Here is a 24672-nt window from a genome sequence, read left to right as displayed (position 1 = left end):
ATTACCTCACTACAATACGTTTTAATAGAAAGTTAGCACAAATAGATAATATCTTGCTACCGTGGAAAAGAAAATACCTGTCTATTTGTGGAAAAAAATCACCTTGATTATCTCTTTATTCATATCCCAGTTTACGTATTTGATTATGGCCTTGCTTACACCTAACGACTTGTTTTTAAATTATATGAGCAAAACATTTTTTTTTATTTAGTTGGAATGGCAAGCCATACAAAATTAAACAGGCCTATTTATATAATGAATATGTTTTCGGAGGTCAGTAAAGGCTTCAGTCAAACAAAAGCTATACTTAAATCTGAACTGGTTCTCTAGCAGATTAATAAGAATGGCTCACCCCGTGTTCAAGAATGGCCTTTTTCCCTTTCTTCAGATTATACCCTCTCACTTTCGGTTATTTGAAAATATCCAAAATATCACTATTTTTAAAACAAGCCATAGAAAGTTGGTTGCCATTTCAGTTTAATCCACTAGAAAAGACATAACAAATATTACAACACATATTATGGTTGAACTCAAATATACTAACTGATAAAAAAACGTATAATCTTTGTAAATTATATCATAAATAGGACTGGTGGAGTTATGTCACAAATGCAGCTAACAAAAATATATAGAAATGTCTGCTATTCTCAAAATTACAACCAACTAATAGCAGCATTACCGCAAAAATGGAAGAGGCAAGTGGAAGGGGGAGAGATTAAGGAACTAGTCTGTCGGCCCTGCATTAAAGACCAACATTTGCTAAAGAAAACTGTGATAAATAAAAAAGTATGGCAGTTTCATTTAAGGACCAAAATATTGACAGCTGTGCCACATAGATTGCAAAATAGTTGGTAAGAGACTTTAGATGTACCAATTCCATTGCACATGGTTTAGGAACTGATACACAAAACAATGCTTAGAGTTTTTAAATTATAATTATTATACAAAATTCTTGCAACCAATAAAATGTTATATATATGGCCGATACAACCATCCCAGCTCTGTGTGTTTTGCTGCGAAGGTACTGTCTTTATGTAGCTTGTTTTTGTTCACAGGTTCAGGAATGGCTGAAGAATTTACCTGGAGCTAACTCTGCAAATAGCACTGTTTGGTGATTTAAAAAGTCATAGTTAATCGATCAATAATAGAATAATACTCATAGCTGTCACTTCCTGACCATTATAGAGGATATTTTGTTATTGTAGTTTGGTCAGGACGTGGCATAGGGTAGTTTATTTATGTATTACGGGGTTTTTGGTCACTGGTCTATGTTTGTATTTCTATGTGTATATTCTAGGATCGTTTTTCTATGTGTAGGTTGGGTGCTGGACTCTCAATTGGAGGCAGGTGTTTCTAGTTGCCTCTGATTGGGAGTCCTATAAATAGGTATGTGTTTTGTTTGTCACTTGTGGGTAGTTGTTTGATAGCACTGCTTTTGTTGAGCCTGCTGCTCTGTTCCTGTCGTTAGTTTGTTTATTGTTTTTCTGTGGTGTTCTCATTGTTATAATAAATATGTTGAGCACGCAACCCGCTGCGCCTTGGTCCCATTCTCTCTTCCACGACAGTCGTGACAATAGCAAAAATGTGTCTCTAACTTACAATATGTAGAATCTATGAGAATAGAAAGATGCAGCACTTTTGTGAAACATCACGGCACAGAAAAATATATGGCAAATAGAAACCAAAACTGTATGGGACTGATAACTATTGTAAAAGATACTGTGTCCATAAAATGTAAATAGTATGTATAAGCTGGAAGTAGAAGCCTAAGTGTTGTTTTCCATTAGTTTACTCCAATTAGGGGAGGGATGGTAGAGTTAGGGAAAAATAATAAAGGAAAATATATAAAAATATACAGTACCAATCAAAGGTTTGGACACAACTACTCATTGCAGTGTTTATTTATTTGACTATTTTCTACATTGTAGAATAATAGAGAAGATATCAAAACTATGAAATAACACACATGGAATAATGTAGTAACCAAAAAAGTGTTAAACAAATCAAAATATGTTTTATATTTGAGATTCTTCAAAGTAGCCACCCTTTGCCTTGATGACAGCTTTGCACACTCTGGCTTTCTCTCAACAAGGTTCATGAGGTAGTCACCTGGAAAGCATTTCAATTAACAGGTGTGCCTTGTTAAAAAGTGAATATGTGTAATTTCATGCATTTGAGCCAATCAGTTGTGTTGTGACAAAGTAGGGGCAGAATACAGAAGATAGCCCTATTTGGTAAAAGGTCCATATTATGGCAAGAACAGCTGAAATGAGCAAAGAGAAATGACAGTCCATCAATTCTTTAAGAAATTAAGGTCAGACAATGCGGAAAAATTACATTGATGGAAGCCACAATCTCTGCAATATTTAAGCTGATCTACCCCCTAAATTAAATAAACATAAGCCATAAAATAATAAAAACAATTGAATGATTATTCCAAATTTATGTTTGAATATGTTTGATAGAGAAGTATGTTTGATATATGTTTGATAGAGAAGTTAAAATCCTGTTCAAGTGTTTACCATTATGTTAGCTCAGTCTTGTTCACTCACAGAGCTATGGCTATTTTAGGTTCAACATTTCCACCCTGATAGGTCAACCCTCTTAGGATTATGCACCTAACAAATTGGAAAATGCATCCCAAAAAAATGTTATGTGCCTGAGCCTGACCAATATGTTTTTCTGAACGAATATATATATTTTTTTACATATTTGTAAATATTCAAATGTTTTGAGGTCCAAATGGTACCGCATTGTAGGAATGACCCAGCTATGCAGACTTACTGACACACCAGAACACCATTACCCAGGATCCCTTCCTTCCTGTACCTTTATTCATGTTGGCCTGTGGATCCTGATCCAGCTCCTGAGCTTCGTTGCTATTGGTCCATTCTTCCGGTGACATGTCCTGTCGATAACCGTACTTGTGCTGCAACACAGAGTAGGAGGAAGAGCTAATGCATCATCAGCCAATCAACAGTAAGATATTTACGTACCAGGAGAGTGTTGAAACTATTGGCCATATAGTTACCCAAACACAGAATGCATTAGATAATATGCATTAGTGTGGAATGCAATGATGGGGTTATTGCCAGATATGGCGGGTTCCAGAGCTCAATGGTGGGATGTAGATACGGCATAAGCCAAAGCATACGGTCTACACACTACAGGACAGACACAGCACTAGCACAGGGACTAGCACAGTCACATCACTACCACATCACTACAATGACTGGCACACAGACAGTATGGTAAAGGAACCACTAGCTGTGGATGGATCCACACACCTCCATTCACAACCTTACCGTTCCTTGTGGAACCTGCAACTAGCCCTAAGCTAAGTCTTAGAATTCAAAAGCACCCAGTACATTAGAATGGCTAAGATTTCAAATACTTAAAATTGGTTGTCCAATTTGTTTGGTATTGTTGCTTTAGATCCTATTGAATAATTACATATCAACTGATTCAATTCAAATTTAATGAAGAGTTTTTGGTATCAACCATATTAAGTGATTGATTGTTTCACAGCAGACTAAAGAGAAGCCAGAGCCAGAACAATCACTTCTAATGCAAGTGCTGTTGGAGAGCAGATACAGGCCGAGATGGAGGCAGGGAGGCAGGGAGGCAGAGAGGCAGAGAGGCAGGGAAAGAGAGAGAGAGAGAGAGAAGAAAGAAGAAAGAAAAGATGGAATAGGAGTCATGAGGAGTGAAGCGCTAGAACAGACGGATGTGTGTGACCATATCTATGGCGGAGGGATGGGGTGATGGTGAAGTGGGTGAAGGGGGGGGGGGGATTGTAAAAGCACTGTGTGTGGTAGAGCTTGGAGCTCTGTTGTTTAGGGGTCCGGAATTGTTTATGGGGACGATAGGGATGGCTTCTATAGGACATGTAACAACTGGGAGTTGCCCTTTACTACAGATCAGCTTACTCTACCCCCTATCCTTACTTTACCCATTAGGGGGATGCAAATGATTATGTCCTTGAATCAGGGGTTATGGACAACATTTACCAGCTTGCATGAATGACAGGGGGCGTGGCAGGGATGGGAACTCCCTCCCACCCTCCCGTCTCCAAATACCTTTCTGCCGCGGGACTCTTCATCATCAAGGTAACCATCATCCAGGCCCACGCTGCGTAGCCAGGTGGAGCTGTCGAAGGGCAGAGGGGGGAGGGAGGGGGGAAGGGAGGGGAACGACTCCAGGGGGTAGTAGGATTTGGGAAGTGGTGGCCGTGGCGGGCCAATGTCCTACAGCCACAGGAAGGAGGTAGGAAGAATAAGAGGAAGAGAGGGAAGGAAGAAAAAAGAAAGGAAGGAGGGAGGATGATGGTAGGAGGAGGAAGAGAGAGCGCTGTGCATCAGGAGGAGTGACAAAAACCAGGCAGAGTGCAGAGCAAAGAGGATCATGGAACGTTATGAGGAATGGAGCCCCGACCCCAATGAACTTCAGGGGTGAAGGGTCACAGGCGTCCAACAAGATGCCTGCACTGAGAGCTATTATGAATGCACATACTGATCAATTCTAATCAGATTAGTAGTACTGATACAGACCACTGACTGCTGCTGCATATGAAAAACAAGATAGAAAGTACCACCACAATTTCCAACATGTTATGTTTCAGTTGAATGACTACAGACACTGTAATCAGTTACAACCATTAAGCAACACAGATGATACATGGGATTATATGATTCACAAAATAGAACATTTCTGCTCTTGAACACTATAATTCAAATTTCAGCATTGTGTGATTATGAGCTTCATGCCAACAGAGAGAGTTGGCTGAGAGCCAGAGGAAGGCAGAGCACTACAGGTTTCACATGGGTTTAATACTAAAACAGGAGGATCCAACCCCAGTCCCAGAGTGCTTCAGTATCTTCTAACCTAATCTGAACAAAAATATAAAGTTTAACATGTAAAGTGTTGGTCCCATGTTTCATGAGCTGAAATAAAAGCTCCCAGAAATGTTCCATATGCACAAAAAACGTACTTCTCTCAAATGTTGTGCACAAATGTGTTTACATCCCTGTTATTGAGCATTTCTTCTTTGCCAAGATAATCCATCCACCTAACAGGTGTGGCATATCAAGAAGCTGATTAAACAGCATGATCATTACACAGGTGCACCTTGTGCTGGGGAAAATAAAAGGCCACTCTAAAATATGCAGTTTTGTCACACAACTCAATTCCACAGATGTTGTTGCCAGATAATTTAATGTTAATTTCTTTACCATAAGTTGCCTCCAGCATGCATTTAGAGAATTTGGCAGTACGTCCAACCAGTCTCACAACCACAGACCACGTGTAACCACGCCAGCCCAGGACCTCCACATCTGGCTTCTTCACCTGCGAGATTGTCTGAGACCCGCCACCCGGACAGCTGATGAAACCGTTTGAACAAACTGTCAGAAACTGTCTCAGGGAAGGTCATCTGCGTGCTCGTCGTCCTCACCAGGTTCTTGACCTGACTGCAGTTCGGCATCGTAACCAACTTTAGTTGGAAAATGCTCACCTTCAATGGCCACTGGCACGCTGGAGAAGTGTGCTCTTCACGGATGAAACTGTACTGGGCAGATGGCAGACAGCATGTATGGCGTCGTGTGGGCGATCGGTTTGCTGATGTCAACGTTGTGAACAGAGTGCCCCATGGTGGCGGTGGGGTTATGGTATGGGCAGGTATAAGCTACGGGCAATGAAAACAATTGCATTTTATCGCTGGCAATTTTAATGCACAGAGATCATGTGATGAGATCCTAAGGCCCGTTGTCGTACCATTCATCTGCCGCCATCACCTCATGCTTCAGCATGGATCTGTAAACAATTCCTGGAAGCTGAAAATGTCCCAGTTCTTCCATGGCCTGCATACTCACCAGACATTTCACCCTCTGAGCATATTTGGGATGCTCTGGATCAATGTGTACAACAGCATGTTCCAGTTCCCGCCAATATCCAGAAACTTCGCACAGCCATTGAAGAGGAGTGGGACAACATTCCACAGGCCACAATCAACCCCATGTGACCTACTTGTTGTGTGTATGGACTGACTTGTATGTGTAACTGATAGATGCACACACACTACATGTTAATGTTTTTAAATGTATGTCAATTGTGAAGTATTTTGTCTGTAATGTATTTTAATTATATGTCGGACACCAGTAAGACTAGGTGTCACCATTGGCGTCGGCTAATGGGAATCCTAATAAATATATATTTTTATTAAACTGCCTGAAGTGTCGCACTGCATGAGGCAAATGGTGATCACAGCAGATACTGACTGGTTTTCTGGTCCACGCCTCTACCTTTTCTTTAAAGGTTATCTGTGACCAACAGATGCATATATGTATTCCTAGTCATGTGAAATCCATAGATTGGGGCCTAATTTATTTATTTCAATTGACTGATTTCCTTATATGAACTGTAACTCAGTAAAATCTTTGAAATTGTTGCATTTTGTGTTTAGATTTTTATTTAGTGTACATCCCTCTCTTTTAATCAATTAACTGTTATGGACCTGGGATAACCAGTTGACTTGATTTCTTGGCCGATCATATTCCTTGATATCAATGAATGAATTAATTGATTGATTAAGCACTACAGAGGAAAGTCCCACTTTTATCCCTTTTGCTGGTCTCTTGGGGTTATTAAATGGATCACAACATTTTCTTTGCAACTTTGTGTAGAAAACCAATTGCTTTTGCTCATGATGAAAATAAACAATCTAACAACCTGGTGGGTGAGATGGCTTGCTTAAATGACATGGAACGACCCACCACTAAGTACCATGTTCCACATAGTGAGAGATGGCATGAAGGAAAAGGAGAACATTTGCCACATTTCTGCTCCACCTCCCAACGAGGTTTCTATAAATAATTTACAGTAACAGGTCTGTCTGGTTTCTTATCTGATTCCATTAAGGAGATAGTGCAACACATAACTTTTTTGACCTCATATTTTCTAGCAGAGAAAGAGCTTATTGATGTTGACATGACACTATAAATAATTATTTAACGACATGTTACGCAGGCTGAGAACTCCTGACTCCTTTTTCTCTGAGAATGTTAGTGAGGATTCCCTGAGCCTGCTGGACACAGAACTTTATTAACCACTTACTGACTAGGACCATTAGTCACCCTCAGCTATATACTTTACCTCAGAAAGCATAACACATTCTGCTTCAAACCTCTAGCTTTGCTTCTTACTATTGGCAAAACAAAGTACTATAAGCTGCATCATCATAATACAGTAAGTATAACATAACATTAGAACTGTTATTGTATCAAGTCTGTCTGGTTTGGGTTACAACTGCTGCAACCCGCCTTAAACATCTTAAATCTTACAGTACAGTCCACCAGGTGAAGAGATGGGTCTGCATGTACACTGAGTCTAGCCCAAGGCCTGATGTTTGGATGGCTGTGGTACCGGTGTGTGTGATGGAACCGGTGTGTGTGATGGTACCGTGGTGTGTGATAGTACCGTGGTGTGTGATGGTACCGTGGGGTGTGTGATGTACCGGGGTGTGTGATGGTAGCGGGGTGTGTGATGGTAGCGGGGTGTGTGATGGTAGCGGGGTGTGTGATGGTAGCGGGGTGTGTGATGGTACCGGGGTGTGTGATGGTACCGGGGTGTGTGATGGTAGCGGGGTGTGTGGTGGTAGCGGGGTGTGTGGTGGTACCGTGGTGTGTGGTGGTACCGGGGTGTGTGGTGGTACCGGGGTGTGTGATGTAGCGGGGTGTGTGATGGTAGCGGGGTGTGTGATGGTAGCCGGGTGTGTGATGGTACCGGGGTGTGTGATGGTACCGGGGTGTGTGGTGGTACCGGGGTGTGTGATGTACCAGGGTGTGTGATGGTAGCGGGGTGTGTGATGGTAGCGGGGTGTGTGATGGTAGCGGGGTGTGTGGTGGTACCGGGGTGTGTGATGGTACCGGAGTGTGTGATGGTACCGGGGTGTGTGATGTACCGGGGTGTGTGATGGTAGCAGGGTGTGTGATGGTAGCGGGGTGTGTGATGGTAGCGGGGTGTGTGATGGTAGCGGGGTGTGTGATGGTAGCGGGGTGTGTGATGGTACCGGGGTGTGTGATGGTACCGGGGTGTGTGATGGTAGCGGGGTGTGTGGTGGTAGCGGGGTGTGTGGTGGTACCGTGGTGTGTGGTGGTACCGGGGTGTGTGGTGGTACCGGGGTGTGTGATGTAGCGGGGTGTGTGATGTAGCGGGGTGTGTGATGGTACCAGGGTGTGTGATGGTACCGGGGTGTGTGGTGGTACCGGGGTGTGTGATGGTAGAGGGGTGTGTGGTGGTACCGGGGTGTGTGATGTAGCGGGGTGTGTGATGGTACCAGGGTGTGTGATGGTACCGGGGTGTGTGATGGTACCGGGGTGTGTGATGGTACCGGGGTGTGTGATGGTACCGTGGTGGTACCGGGGTGTGTGGTGGTACCAGGGTGTGTGATGGTACCGGGGTGTGTGATGGTACCGGGGTGTGTGATGGTACCGGGGTGTGTGATGGTACCGTGGTGGTACCGGGGTGTGTGGTAGTACCGGGGTGTGTGATGGTACCGGGGTGTGTGATGGTACCGTGGTGGTACCGGGGTGTGTGATGGTACCGGGGTCTGGGATGTAAGGAAAGCACCGTCACTAAGATCTAGCTGGTTTTTGGGGAAGGTGAGTCGGTGGGCAAAGAAGGGGATCATTCTTGGGATCGTTCTCGGGACTGAGTGGCTAAGCAGAGGACACGGTACTGTGTTTCAGGACTGAGAGCCCTGGACACGGGGCAAGGTGATAGGGAGAGTGTACGGAGGTCTGGGCTATGGCTATAGGCTAGCTGGCTATCCAGACAGGAGTTTTGGCAGGAAAATGAGTACTGAGTCTCAGGGAATGTCAGGTGGGTGCGCTGAGGTGGGTACCTGAGGAAGTCGGGGTAGCTAGCTTGGTAGGAAGGCGGTTCTGGGAGAAGATCTTTCCTGTAGCCAATTGCTTGCTGTTTCGGCTGAGCGGCAAGCTCACTAGCTAGCTGGGTGTGTTGGTGGGTTACTGCCTGTAGGAGCTTGTTGATTGGTCAGTTTGGCAGGGTGGGTGGGTGAGTGGGTGGAGCTCTGGCTGGCTTCATGGGGAAGTGGAACTCCAGAGCTGGCTTGGTGGCTGTGTGGCTGTGCATTGTCACTAAGGACTGCCTGGTTGGCTTGGCTGGTGCTGGGGTTGATGTTGGTGTTTGGGTCTGTGTTTGGTTAGGTGTCCACAGTGTTTCTAAGGTCATGCTGGTTGGCTTGGGAGGTGTGCGGTTGTGCATGTTGCTTGGTGTCTGTACTCTCTACAGGGGCTAGCTGGTTGGCTTGGCTAGTGCTAGGGTGGGAGTTTGGCTCAGGACCTAGTGGATATTTGGTTCAAGACCAGGGTGCCTACTTGGCTCAGGACTTGGTTGGGTGTTTTAAGTTCAGGACGGGACTGGGTGCCTAAGTACAGGACCTGGCATTGTGTTTCAGGACTGAGGGGCCTGGGCTGGGTGCAAGGTAAGGAGTGTATAAGGGGGGCTTTGGTGTTTGGGTCAAGATCCAGGTGGGTGTTTGGTTCAGAGACCGGTCTATTTGGATCAGGACCTGGTTGAGTGTTAGATTTAGGACCTAGTTGGGCATTTAGATCAAAACATGGTTGGGTGTTACGTTGAGGACTCAGGTGGGTGTTAGTTTAAGGACCTGGGTGGTGACCCAGGTGGGTGTTAGTTTGAGGACCTGGGTGGTGACCCAGGTGGGTGCGTGGGTAGTAAGAGGAGGCGGTGCTTACCTCCGGACCCAGATGTTTGGAGGGGGAGGCCTGGGAACCAAGCACTGGGGAGAAGGGGCTGAGTGGACTGGTGAGGCTTACTGAGCTCATGGGACTGGCAGGACTATTGGTGCTAAAAGAACCTGATGCTCCACTGGCCACTGCCAGAGAGACAGAGAGACAGAGAGACAGAGATAGAGAGATAGAGAGATAGAGAGACAGAGAGATAGAGAGACAGAGAGACAGATGGAGAGACGGAGAGAGAGAGAGAGAGAGAGAGAGAGAGAGAGAGAGAGAGAGGGAGAGAGAGAGATAGAGAGACAGAAAGATAGAGAGATAGAGGAGAGGGAGGGAGGGAGGGAGTTAGAAATGCATGCAGAACGCTGTTCAGCAATATACTCCTATTGGTTCATTTATCATCTACTTCAGCTAGAGATTCAGCTACAGTTCAGACAGATAGAAAAAACATAGCAGGAGTGGAAACTACTGTACAGTGCATTCAGAAAGTATTCAGACTACTTGACTTTTTCCACATTTTGTTAGGTTACAGCCTTATTCTAAAATGGGTGAAATAAAAATGTTTCCTCATCAATTTACACACAATACCCAATAATGACCAAGTGAAAACCGTTTTTTGGATTTTTTTTGCAAATGTATTAAAAATAAAAAACAGAAATAACTTATTTACATAAGTATTCAGACCCTATGCTATAAGACTCAAAAAATTTAGCTCAGGTGCATCCTGTTTCCATTGATCAGCTTTGATGTTTCTACAACTTGATTGGAGTCCACTTGTGGTATATTCAATTGATTGGACATGATCTGGAAAGGCACACACCTGTCTATATAAGGTCCCACAGTTGACAGTGCATGACAGAGCAAAAATCAAGCCATGAGGTCGAAGGAATTGTCTGTAGTGCTCCGAGACAAGATTGTTGACAAGATCTGGGAAAGGGTACCAAAAAATGTCTGCAGCATTGAAGGTCCCCAAGAACACAGTGGCCTCCATCATTCTTAAATGGAAGAAGTTTGGAACCACCAAGACCCTTCGTAGAGCTGGCCGCCCCGGCCAAATTGAGCAATCGGGGAAAAGGGCCTTGGTCAGGGAGGTGACCAAGAACCCGATGGTCACTCTGACAGAGCTCCAGAGTTCCTCTGTGGAGATAGAAGAACTTTCCAGAAGGACAACCATCTCTGCAGCACTCTACCAATCAGGCCTTTAGAATGGTAGAATGGCCAGGCGGAAGCCCCTCCTCAGTAAAAGTCAAATGACAGCCTGCTTGGAGTTTGCCAAAAGGCACCTAAAGGACTCTCAGACCATGAGAAACAAGATTCTCTGGTCCGATGAAACCAAGATTGAACTCTTTGGCCTGAATGCCAAGCGTCAAGTCTGGAGGAAACCTGGTGGTGGCAGCATCATGCTGTGGGGATGTTTTTCAGCCGCAGGGAGAATAGTCAGGATCGAGGGAAAGATGAAAGGAGCAAAGTCCAGAGAGATCCTTGATGAAAATCTGCCCTAACAGTACAAAGACCCTAAGCACACAGCCAAAACAACACAGGAGTGGCTTCGGGACAAGTCTCTGAATGTCTTTGAGTGGCCCAGCCAAAGCCCAGATTTGAACCCGATCTAACATCTCTGGAGAGACCTGAAAATAACTGTGCAGCGACGCTCCCCATACAACCTGACAGAGTTTGAGAGGATCTGCAGAAAAGAATGGGAGAAACTCCCCAAATACAGGGGTACCAAGCTTGTAGCGTCATACCTAAGAAGACTCAAGGCTGTAATCGCTGCCAAAGGAGCTTCAACAAAGTACTGTGTAAAGGGTCTGAATACTTACGTAAATGTGATTTTAAAGTTTTTTATTTTTTTTACATTTGCTAAAATAACATTAAAAAAATGTTTTTGCTTCGCCATTATGGGGTATTGTGTGTAGATTGATGAGGAAAAAACATTTGAATCAATTTTAGAATAAGGCTGTAACGTAACAAAATGTTGAAAAAGTCAAGGGGTCTGAATACTTTCCGAATGCACTGTATGTACGACTATATTGTAGGTTATGTTACTGTGAGGTGCATGCATACCCCGGTGTTTGGCTGTGTCTGTGCCTCTGGAAAGGTTGCTCTTGTGGAGTCCCTCCAACACATCCTGAACTCTCCAGAACTCCTTCTGAATGTGTCTGTGGACCATCTCACTCTGATGGAGGAGAGGAGGGGTGGAGTATGTAGAGAAGATGAGGGAAGTAAAGGTGATTGTAGAAGGATAGAGGAGAGAAGAACATTTGAAGTATAATACTGAATAGATGTAATACTGTTAATAACTTGTTGTTATTGTAGTCTTCTATTAGAAAACAAGTCAGGGAGAGATGTAGCAGCAGTTAGGTGTCTCAGCTATAAGACCAGAGGTAGTGTGAGAGAGTGACACCAGGTAGCCTTATTGTCTAAGAAAACAACAGGGTCACATACATTCATTAGTACACACTATAACAAAACTTCGCAAACATTTCGCAAAGGAAAACCTAAACATGTTTTTTTGTTTATTGGACAAGTTCAGGTACCCTCTTCCCGTTTTGGCCCGTTTGCTTCTGTTTCATTCCTTTATGAATACGACCAAGTTTTATTGAGTTGGTCACAGACACTGCACTCTTATGGACAGTCACTTAAACTATGAGCCAGGTGATACTCCGTGGAGAGGAGGGGGACAGTCAGGTGTTTAATGGGGCAGGTTGACTGTACTTTATACATTCTAGATGATATCATCAGAAGTGTGATGATACATCGGACATGATGAAAATGAATGTTTGTGGTAATTTATTGTTGATGAGTGATTCCTATTCTGTTTAAATTACTGATTAGGAGGAAAGGTTGGACCACCTATTAGCAAGCTAGGATAACACTGTGGTAAGTGACTGGAAATTAGCCAACGAACAGCAATAGAAACTTTAAAATGGAACCACACAGGTGGGTTCATGAGCAGGTGAGATTAGAGATTAGAGTTTCATTCTATTCATTTCCTTTCTAAGATCCATATTCAGTGTTCGACTGGCGACTGGTTAGAAACACAGGTTTTGGTAACTTTGTACTCTACAATAAAACATCAGAAGCTTTCGGTGGGTCATAGATGAAGTGGCCAGTGTACCTGCCCGCCTGCGTTGAGCTGTTCCCACAGGTCTCCATGGATAGCATTGACCTCGTCCTCCAAAGCTTCAAACTCCATCCGACTGGTGGTCAGAACCTGGACAGCAGGGGAGAGAACACACACTCAGAGCCTGGAACACACACTCAGAGCATGGAACACATACTCAGAGCCTGGAACACACACTCAGAGCCTGGAACACACACTCAGAGCCTGGAACACACACTCAGAGCCTGGAACACATACTCAGAGCCTGGAACACACACTCAGAGCCTGGAACACATACTCAGAGCCTGGAACACACACTCAGAGCCTGGAACACACACTCAGAGCCTGGAACACACACTCAGAGCCTGGAACACATACTCAGAGCCTGGAACACACACTCAGAGCCTGTAACACACACTCAGAGCCTGGAACACACACTCAGAGCCTGGAACACACACTCAGAGCCTGGAACACACACTCAGAGCCTGGAACACACACTCAGAGCCGGAACACACACTCAGAGCCTGGAACACACACTCGGACCCTGGAACACACACTCAGACTCTGGAACTATGAACACTATTAGTGTTTTTCCTAAATCAAAAAGAGGCTTGGGTGTTGAGTGTGGCAATAGGCACAGTTTTTCCTACGCATGAAAAACCCTGATTGTATGCTGAAGCCTCTAGCCTTATAGTCACTTTCTAAAGCAACCATTGACTATACAATATCTATCACACTGGAGTAGGAGAGTTGTCCTCTGATGGTGATCAGATCTTCTAGATTATAGATGAGATATTGTAATATTTTAGATTCATCCCCCATATATCTTATACAGGATACCTGAAAGGGATCTCCTTGATTTACTTATAGATTATATGTGATATCTAATGAATCACTATGGATTATCATGGATTATGCCTGGCTATGTATCTTTCTTACACTGGATGCCTGGGAGAGTTCTCCTCTGATGTTGATGAGCTGGTTTTGCAGTGTCTCCTTCTTCAGCTGAAATTTGTCTGCAGCCAGCAGCTGACCCCGGTACAGCTCCATCTCCTGGTGTGTGGCCACCAGCGCTCCCTCTAGGCTGTCCTGGGAACAGCAGGTAACATCAGACATGTCAGAACATGGGTTGGCTACTTTTATGGAGTAGGGTGAAGTTTCCCCTAGACACTGACCTTGGGTCAGTTTTGGAGTAGTGCCGGGAAGCTGATCCTATATATTTACCAAGAGGAAACTCCAGCCCCAGAGCGTACTTTTTTGTTTACTTTCTTTAGCAGCCAAGCATTTTATAGCATTATTCTGGATCGATATGACATAACAGATAGACATTTACGACCTACATTTAATAAGAGAAGCGATAGGACACCTCACATGCCATATATAAAACCTTACATTGTAAATTGGGGTGGCAGGGTTGCCTAGTGGTTAGAGCATTGGACTAGTAACCGAAAGTGTTGCAAGATTGAATCCCCGAGCTGACAAGATAAAAATCGGTTGTTCTGCCCCTGAACAAGGCAGTTAACCCACTATTTCTAGGCCGTCATTGTAAATACAAATTTGTCCTTAACTGACTTGCCTGGTTAAATAAAGGTTAAAAAAAAGTAATACCATGACTGCCTTGTTTCTGACTTTTTATTGTCGTTTTTATTGTCCTTGGACATAATATAGGTGTCTGGTCTGATCTGTTAAGATCTGGCACAGTGGTCTAAGGCACTGCATCTCAGTGCGAGAGGCGTCACTGCAGTCCCTGGTTTGAATCCAGGCTGCATCACATCAAGCCGTGATTGGGAGTCCCATAGGGCGGCGCACAATTAGTTCAGGTTTGACTGGGTTAGGCTGTCATTGTAAACAAGAATGTGTTCTTAACTGACTTGCCAAGTTAAATAAAAAAATAAAATGTAAACCAAGACAGAAAACCTCTCTACCATGGTTCAATGAGGACCTCTGGAGGCAGATGAGAGAATGGCATCTCTCCTTGAAAAAACACTGAAGTCTGGTCAGAATGATGACAGATGTATATTTACAGCACTAAGAAATAAGGTTGTAAGGAATATTTGCCAAAGCAGAGCTCTTTCTTAGAGTGATCAATGAAGCAAAAGGAAATGTCAAAGTGATTTGGGAAAATTTCAACAAACTAACAGGGAGAGGAGCTGAAAAGTCTGAAAAACATTCTGAATGAAAGGTTCATGGGATTCTAAGTCAAGACTGCGATTTCATATCCCAACACTTTTTTGGTTGACTCTGCCAGTGAACTGGCTCAAAGATTTTCAACCAAGACCGCAGTTCTCACTCCCATAGATAATAATAAACCAATATTCAGAATTCCTAAAATCTCAGCATCAGCAGTGCACAGTATTATTAGCTTCTTCAGGAGCTCTAGAACAAAATATGTATTTGGTCTAGACTCTGTATTCCTGAAGAGAATATTCACTGATTGCCCCCATTGTACATGTGGTTAATCTGTCCATCAAATAGGGGTTCTTCCCCATTGCTTGGAAGTCTGCTGCAGTGATACCTGTTTTAAAATCTGGTGACCCAACACTGGTGGAAAATTACCGACCTAAAAGCATTCTTCCAGTGCTATCAACAGTAGCTGATAGATGGGTGGCTGATCATCTGACTGATCACCTCAATCAGGGCAACTCCATACCTCAAATGCAATTTGGATTCAGAACTAACCATTCTACCGAAACAGCCAATTGCTATTTTCTGGAGAGTATTAAATCTAAACTGGACATAGCTGGTGAAGTCAGCACTGTGTTTTTGGATCTTAAAAATACCTTTGAATCACGAGGTCCTCCTATCCAAACTATCCTCCCTTAATGTGTCCACTGAAGTCATTCGTTGGATGTATTCCTATCTGACAAACAGAAGTCAAAGTGTTCGTTTGGGGGACACTCAGTCGGACTCTCTTTACTATAACATTGGGGTCCCACAAGGGTCAATATTAGGCCCCCTTCTGTTTACCATCTATATAAATGATCTCCCACTTGCTTGCCCACAAGTTAACATATAGATGTATGCAGACGATACAGTTCTGTATGTACACTCAAAAAATAGACAACTAGTTGTTAACAAGTTAACTGAAGCTATGGTACATGTTTCTAAATGGATGACTAATTCTTGCCTGCATTTGTATTTGTATTTAGAAGTCAAAGGGTTAAAATTAAATAAAAACAATCGACAAGACTGTATGTACTTCTCTAAGAAATCAATTGATTCTTCCCAATGAGCTGTTCTTGTTAATGGGGAGAATCTGAAAGTTGTGTCTAACTTCAGGTATCTCGGCATCCTTTTGGACTCCAACTTGACATTTAAGAAACATGTGAAGGTGATTAACACGGTCAAGATTGGATTATTCAACTTTAGGTTTGTAAGACCTTTCCTTCCTCTGGAGGCCTCCAAACTATATATGCATGCTGTGATCTTCTCACATCTGAGATATTGCCTCACATGCCTCACATACTATTCTGAAACAAATTGAATCACTCTACAAACAAACACTTAAGATTTTGATAACAAACCAAACATTTGTCACCATTGTCATATAATTTACAAACATAATTTATTTAGTCAGGATAGTTTAAGCATTATGTAGATGCAAGCCTTGTCTTTAACATCCTGCATGGTCATGCCCCTCCACCCCTATACTGGCATATCATGCTCAAAGAAAGCCCCTCCAGGTTCACAAGGGCATTAACTAGAGGGGATTGCATTGTTCCTTTTCAACACAGTAAAACTGGTAAATCGGCCTTCTCTGTTAGAGCTACAATATACTGGAATGCAATGCCCATGGACTTGAGAAGTTGCACTGATTGTTGCTCAAATCTATCCAAACCTGTACACATGAGTTATCTGTGGTTCCTCATGTAAGATGACAGTTGATGGTAGTGTTGTTGTTGTTGTTAGAATGATATATTTTTGAATGTAATGTATTTGTATGTTGTATTGTTTTAGTGAGTATGTGTATAGTGGCTGTGTAGGCCCTTACCTACCTAGGGACGACAGGTGCAAATTAGCTTTTGGCTAACCCCGGCACATTTACATGGATGTTGCATTATTGTAATATTGATGTTGATTAATGTACATTTTCCCTTATAACTAAATAAATACAATACATTTCGTAACAGGATATACCAATAGACATGCTGTGTCTTCAGCTGGACTCGCCTGGACTTTGCAATGTTTAGTACGCTGGAGCTGGTAGAGTACGAGGGGAAGATTTTAGTGGTAAAACTTCTCTATCTACCTTGTCCATCCTCAGCCTGTGGACCACTTCTTCCTGGTCCTTTAGAATCCTGTTCTGCTCACACAGACGACCCAGAAGTTTCTAGAGCGAGAGAGAGAGAGAGAGAGAGAGAGAGAGAGCGAGAGCGAGAGCGAGAGAGAGAGAGGCAGTTCATTAAAATGTCAGAGAACAAATTAAAACATTGGAGGGAGGGTGTTTGCAGGAGTGAGGAAGGTGGCTGAAGGTTGATCGTTTAAGGTAGGAGGAGTGAGGCTGTTTATGGGACGGTTTGATGGAGGGACAGGGCCTTACGCTGGTCTCCATCTCATTGAGTTTCAGTGTAGGGTGCAGCTCCCTGTAGGGGTCATGGAATGGAGGCACCTGGGAAAACAGAGACAGGATTCTTAATACTTACATTATATCAACCAGAACCCTATTCAAACTAATCCTTCATAGACCAAGGGTTTGTAAAACAAGCCACACATCATTTTACAGATGGCTTCAGTGGAATACTTTAGATCAGTGGGAATGGCCCAGACCCACCCAGTTGTAAACAACACTTTATCAATGGCGTAGCACAGAACAGAACTAGTGTAACAACACCATACCATGTGCATAGTACATGCATAGTATATCACTACTTCAGAGTACTGTACATATCACATCGGTATTAATAAGATAATGACAAAAAAACATATATAAATCTGTATTGTTTACGGTATGGAGCAGAGAGCGCCGATAGGGCAGGGTTCCCCAACTGACGGTCCGCGGGCCGAATTTAGCCTGCGGGTGATTTTATTTGGCCCCCCCCAAGTTTTCTGCATATTTTATTTGGCCCCCCATTTTTTATTTTTTTTGGACATAAAAGACTAAAAACACCAGCAAATCAGCTCCAAGTGATTTTAATTTTGCAATTACATTTTTTGTACTTTTTCTCCCCAATTGGTAGTTACAATCTTGTCCAATCACTGCAACTCCCCTACGGACTCGGGAGAGACGAAGGTCATGCATCCTCCTAAACACAACCCTGCCAAGCCGCACTGCTTCTTGAAACACTGCTCACTTAATCCAGCCACACCAATGTTTTGGTGGAAACACAGTCCAGCTGGCGACAGAAGTCAGTTTCCCAGCACCCGGCACGCCACAAGACAAGGAAATCCCAGCCGGCTGAACCCTCCCCTATCACGGACAACGCTGGTCCAGTTGTGCACCACCGCATGGGTCTCCCGGTCACAGCTGGCTGTGACACAGCCTGGGATCAAACCCAGGTCTGTAGTGACACCTCAAGCACTGCAATGCAATGGCTTAGACCGCTGTGCCACTCAGGAGGCCCTGGAAATCTGATCTAAAGTATTCCTACACATTTGGGATTCTTGCGGTCAGTTTGCATTCTACTAATTATTTGTAATTATGTTCCGGCCCCCTAACGATCCGCTCAAGAAATAATCGGCCCGCGGCTGAATCCAGTTCATGATCCCTGCAGTAGGGTGAGCTGGAATGCTAACCCCCTCTGTCAAAATGTCAAAGGTCATATCCAGGTCATCTATTTCAGTTTTTCCCAACCCTGGTCCTCGAGTACACACAACAGTACACATTTTGATTGTATCCCTGTACAAGCACACCTGATTCAACTTGTCAACTAATCATCAAGCCCTCAATGAGTTGAATGAGGTGTGTTTGCCCAGGGCTACAATGAAAATGTGTTTTGTTGGGGATACTTGAGGACCAAGGTCAGGAAACACTGATCTATGTCCTTATGGGGGACTGTGATTGGATGGTATATGAAGGAGGATATGACATCACAGTGGAGAAAGAGGGGTACAACAAAGAGGGAGGGTGGTTGGGGATGTTGTAAAGCACTGACATACTATTAGGCTACAGCACAACACAGGATATGACATAGAACACAGATAGAAAGATGAAGAAACATAAAGCACTGTGAAGCAACATGGAGAACTAAAATCGCAAATGAATTGGTAAGACAAAGAAACCAAAAGCCAGTTTTGTGGATAGAGCATAGCATCTAAAATCCACATGCTAGAATAGGGGTGTGTAGGCTTGGGCTGTGTAGAGCTTGTGGGAGACTATGGAGTGGGAGGGGAAAATCCTTAACAGCTTCTACCCCCAAACCATAAGATTGCTGAACAATTAATGAAATGGCCACCCGGACTATTTACATTGACCCCCCCCCATTTGTTTTTACACTGCTGCTACTCGCTGTTTATTATCTATGCATAGTCACTTTACCCCTACCTACATGTACAAATTACCTCAACCATCCTGTACCCTCGCACACTGACTCGGTACCGGTACCTCCTGTATATAGCCTCGTTATTGTTATTTTATTGTGTTACTTTTTATTATTGTTTGCTTTAGTTTATTTACTAAATATTTTCTTAGCTCTTTCTTGAACTGCATTGTTGTTTTTATTTTTGTATTTATTTCACCTTTATTTAACTAGGCAAGTCAGTTAAAGACAAATTCTTATTTACAATGACAGCCAACCCTCCCCTAACCCAGACAATTGTGCACCGCCCTATGGGACCCCAGTTCACGGCTGGTTGTGATACAGCCTGGGATCGAACCCAGGTCTGTAATGATTCCTCTAGCACTGTGATGCAGTGCCTTAGACCACAGCGCCACTCAGGTTAAGGGCTTGTAAGTAAGCATTTCACGGTAAGGTCTACACCTGTTGTATTCAGCACGTGACAAATAAAGTTTTATTTAATTTGATTTGATTCTGTCTAGACTACACCTGAGCCCCATGCCCTAAATCACTAGTGACTTGAAAAGCCCTGAAGAGGGCAGTAGTTGACCTCTGCGGAAAGAGAGAGCCTGCACAAGGAGTTACACTCTGATACCAGAAACCATGTGGCTACAAGGCAAACAATCTGTGCTACAATGATCCAGACACCTTGGAAACGCATATTAGGGGAAGGGGAATATTGTGAGGGTATAGGGGTCTTTGAGTGGTAATGTTTCCTTCCTTTGGGTTATGGCGTGACTGGGTTATGGTTAGAAACATTATTTGTATTTCCATGATGACTCATGCAAAAAGTTTAAAGGCTTTAGGTGGGTCCCAGTGGAAAGAAAATAATTTGGGGACCACTGTGGGGCCTGTGAGTCATGCTGAAACCTGCCTCTCTGGGATACTCTCTCCTCTCTTACTTGTGAGAAGATATTTGCTCTAGAGGAGAATCGCTCCACCATTCTGATTACATGCCGATAAGGTGATCTCCACCGGTCACCTGGGGCAAAACACTGTCCATCATTCTCCTGGTTGTCACAGTAAAGACAGGAGCTTGGCCGCAGTAACAGTCCCTGACTAGTGCATTTCTATTCTAATTTGAATTTGAGAATCAAATTGGTTAAATCGAAGAGACAACTTTCTGTTTGTGTTTAATGTTGAACAAAGAGTTACAGTACTTGTAGATCTGATGGGGTGTGTATACTGCATTACCAGAGACTGGTCATTACCATAAGGTGCAAGCAGTCAGTGACAGTGAGACAGGGGAGAGAGGGTAATAGTGGGAGTGAAACTGGAATGTGGTTGTGAGAAACAACAGGTTTTTAGCAGGTAGCAGTGTGGACAACATGGACAATACATCTGAATGCTGTGGCAAACATCACACAAATGCTGTCAACCACACATAGTTTGGAGTTTAGTGTAACCAACAGTTTATGGATGATCCAAATGTCACTCTTCTCAAGACTTCTAGACTCTTCCTTCCCCACCCTTCTCTGTTCTCAGTAGCTACAGTGCCTTCGGAAAGTATTCAGACCACTTGACATTACCACATTTTGTTATGTTACAGCCTTATTCTAAAATTGATTAAATAAACAAAAATCCTCAGAAATCTACACACAAACCCCATAATGACAAAGCAAAAACAGAAATACCTTATTTACATAAGTATTCACAGTGTTTCCATTGATCATCCATGAGATGTTTCTACAACTTGATTGGAGTCCACCTGTGGTAAATTCAATTGATTGGACATGATTTGGAAAGGCCCACACTGGTCTATATAAGGTCCCATAATTGACAGCGCATGTCAGAGCAAAAACCAAGCTATGAGATCAAAGTAATTGTTCGCAGCATTGAATCGAGGAACAAATCTTGGGAAGGGTACCAAAAAAATGTCTGTAGCATTAAAGGTCCCCAAGAACACAGTGGCCCTCCATCATTCATAAATAGAAGAAGTTTGGAACCACCAAGACTCTTCCTAGAGCTGGCTGGCTGGCCAAACTGAGCAATCGGGGAAAAGGGCCTTGGTTGGGGTGCTGACCAAGAACCCGCTGGTCACTCTGACAGATCTTTAGAGTTCCTCTGTGGAGATGGGAGAACTTTCCAGAAGGATGAAGGACAACCATCTCTGCAGCACTCCACCAATCAGGCCTTTATGGTGGCCAGGCGGAAGCCACTCCTCAGTAAAAGGCAAATGACAGCCCGCTTGGAGTTTGCCAAAAGGCACCTAAACACTAAGACCATGAGAAACAAGATTCTCTGGTCTGATGAAATCAATATTGAACTCTTTGGCTTGAATGCCAAGAGTCACTTATGGAAGAAACCTGGCACCATCCTTACGGTGAAGCATGGTGGTGGCAGCATGCTGTGGGGATGTTTGTCAGCGGCAGGGACTGGGAGACCAGTCAGGATCCAGGCAAAGATGAACGGAGCAAAGTACAGAGAGATCCTTGATGAAAACCTGCTCCAAAGCGCACAGGTCCTCAGACTGGGGCGACGGTTCACCTTTCAACAGGACAATGACCCTAAGCAGACTGCCAAGACAACACAGGAGTGGCTTCGGGACAAGTCTCTGAATGTCCTTGAGTGGCCCAGCCAGAGTCCGGACCTGAACCCAGTCGAACATCTCTGGAGAGACCTGAAAATAGCTATGCAGCAACACTCCCCATCCAGCCTGACAGAGCTTGAGAGGATTTGCAGAAAATAATCTGAGAAACCCAAATACAGGTGAGCCAAGCTTGTAGCGTCATACCCAAAAATAATCAATGCTCTAATCGCTGCCAAAGGTGCTTCAACAAAGTACTGAGTAAAGGGTCTGAATACTTATGTAAATCTCACAATCCCATTTTTTTTATATATATATATATATATAAATAAATTAGCAAACATTTCTAAAAACCTGCTTTTGCTTTATCATTATGGGGTATTGTGTGTAGATTGATGAGAAAAAAAACAATTCAATCAATTTTAGAATAAGATGTAACGTAACAAAATGTGGAAAAAGTCAAAGTCTGAATAATTTCCGAAGGCACTGTAAGTGACCAAGCTTTCCCACTGGGCACAAACTAGTTGAATCAACGTTGTTTCCAAGTCATTTGTTAGTTACCTAGCTTTTACAATGTATTGTGACATAGCACATATGTGTAAAATACATTGGATTTTGTTTGGTGTGTGAGTGTTCATGTGCATGAGTAGAGGTAGTGGTAGAGCTGTGTTCAGAGATGCCTACGGCACATACCTGTTGATCGAGGTACTCCAGGTTTCTCTGGAGCTGCAAGTCTAAAATATCCTCCTGATACAAGCAGCAGCAATGACAACAGCAGTGACAAGGATGAGGACAGTACCAGTACCAGAGAAACCAGTGAAACCAGTAGCCACAGCATCAGTGGCATCAGCAGATGCAGAGACATAAACCAAGAGTTCAAGGAGAGAGAGTTGTGTATGTAGAGAGAAAGAGAGAGTAACATAGACTGAAATAAAGAGACAGACAGACAGACAGACAGACAGACAGACAGACAGACAGACAGACAGACAGACAGACAGACAGACAGACAGACAGACAGACAGACAGACAGACAGACAGACAGACAGACAGACAGACAGACAGACAGACAGACAGACAGACAGAGACAAAACAAAAGATAGACAGAAAGAGAGAGAGAAGACAGAAAGAGAGGACAGACATATGAACTCACACCAGATACAGCAGTGAAGCACAGCTATAACATACCTTTAGAGACACTGCTGATCTTATTTTAAGCACAGGTAGCTGTCGAGGACAATATTCCCGCTAAGCGCGTGTAGGTGTGTGTGAGGGCTGTAGTCAAGTGTCTCACAAACTTGACATTGGACTCATTGGTCTGTGTCTCTTGATAGTGTAACACGCTTTGGGAGGACATACCATTTTGCTGTGGAGAGAGGGGGAGGCAGGGTAGTTGTAGTGGTACATTCCTTGGCTTAGCGACCTCCTGTCTCCAGGGTAATCATACTGAAATAAGAGAAATAACCAGGATGTTCTAAGATCACTGCGCTAGCAACACAAAGAAACATCTTCACCAATCACACATTTTAACAATCACTTTGGCACTCATTTCAGAACCTTGATGTCATTTTTCAAAACTCGAGACACAAAACTCACAACCGATGATCAAAATGCACATTATTCAAAACTCTAACACTTTTTCCAATTGCTTGGATACAATACACATAAAGCTAAGATCATTTGTTCATTGAACTAAAATCACCTGTTCAAAATGACACAACTTAACATCAAAGTATTACGATTTCAAAATGCAATTCACACATTACATCTGAGATGACAGTCTGTTCATTTCATTACAATGATCTAACTATCAATTGATACAACTGCTCAAAATGATAAGTAAATGTTGCATTACTCTTAATGCATAGTTTTATGGAAACTGATGAACAATATTCCATGTTTAGATCAGGAAAGTGTCAGGATAAGATAAATTGACACCAATTACCGTGGAACATGAACCAATTGGACTACATTATCTATGGATGTAATATTTCATCATCATTCTTTATCAGACACTGTTTCTATGGTCCCATGTACCACTTTTCCGAACCTTGTTTTCAGATTTGACATTACTGACATTTGACAGTACACTCACACGGCCACTTTATTAGGTATACCTATCTAGTCCTGGGTAGGACCCTCTTTTGCCTCCACAACATTTCACAGTGTTGTACGTTAAGAGATGTCCTTCTCCACACCACTGTTTTAAACGGCTGTTGTTGTTTAAACGGCTGTTGTTTATCGCACCATTCTCTGTAAACTCTAGAGACTAGTGTGTAAAAATCCCAGGAGGGAAGCTGTTTCTGAGATGCTGGAACCACCATGTGTGGCAACAACAAACATACCACGGTCAAAGTTGCTGAGATTACGCATCTTGCCCATTCTAATGTTTGGTCGAACAACAACTAAAGCTCTCTACTCTATATGTTGAGTTGCAGGCAGCCACATGATTCGCTGTTCGAAGGAGCAGGCTATTTGCGTTAACAATCAGGTGTACCTATTAAAGTGGCCAGTGTGTGTATGTATGCAGGCCCTTGTAATTGTTTTCCCAATACTGACAACTCGTTACTGATGATTGATTTCACATTGTGGTCTGAGTATATAATGAAATGAGTGGTATCCACCTACAACAATATAGCGATAGCATGGGGCCGGCAGGTGATCCAGGCCACAATAGAGGTCAAGCAGTGGGAGGAGGAAGACGTAGTGGTCAAAGGAATGGCATGGGACAAGCACCGCTTCTGAGAGGTGGCCGTGGGCCTCGTTCGAGAGGTGTGGGGG

At 43.4% G+C, this 24672-nt stretch overlaps 1 protein-coding gene across 6 annotated transcripts in view; it reads right to left on the bottom strand.

Moving 5' to 3' along the window:
* The window catches only part of LOC106583501 (pleckstrin homology domain-containing family A member 6), a 208658-nt gene that overhangs the window by 26040 nt on the left and 157946 nt on the right, over nucleotides 1-24672 (bottom strand). For 5 of the 6 annotated variants that reach the window (XM_014167754.3, XM_045705142.2, XM_014167751.3 and 2 more), the window contains 9 exons: nucleotides 23251-23337; nucleotides 17414-17482; nucleotides 17123-17203; nucleotides 13813-13962; nucleotides 12889-12984; nucleotides 11835-11946; nucleotides 9774-9913; nucleotides 4080-4247; nucleotides 2830-2929 (listed from right to left, as the gene is read on the bottom strand). In XM_014167754.3, coding sequence (XP_014023229.1) covers nucleotides 2830-2929; nucleotides 4080-4247; nucleotides 9774-9913; nucleotides 11835-11946; nucleotides 12889-12984; nucleotides 13813-13962; nucleotides 17123-17203; nucleotides 17414-17482; nucleotides 23251-23337 — 1003 coding nt within the window. The remainder of the gene's footprint in view (nucleotides 1-2829; nucleotides 2930-4079; nucleotides 4248-9773; nucleotides 9914-11834; nucleotides 11947-12888; nucleotides 12985-13812; nucleotides 13963-17122; nucleotides 17204-17413; nucleotides 17483-23250; nucleotides 23338-24672) is intronic. The other variant, XM_045705143.2, reaches the window with a different exon arrangement.

Source organism: Salmo salar, chromosome 22 (genome assembly GCF_965601325.2).
Source record: "Salmo salar chromosome 22, fSalSal1, whole genome shotgun sequence".
In the NCBI taxonomy this organism is placed as follows: domain Eukaryota; kingdom Metazoa; phylum Chordata; class Actinopteri; order Salmoniformes; family Salmonidae; genus Salmo; species Salmo salar.
The sequence above is the reverse complement of the archived record's forward strand: the minus strand, read 5'-3'. Positions and strand labels throughout refer to the sequence as shown.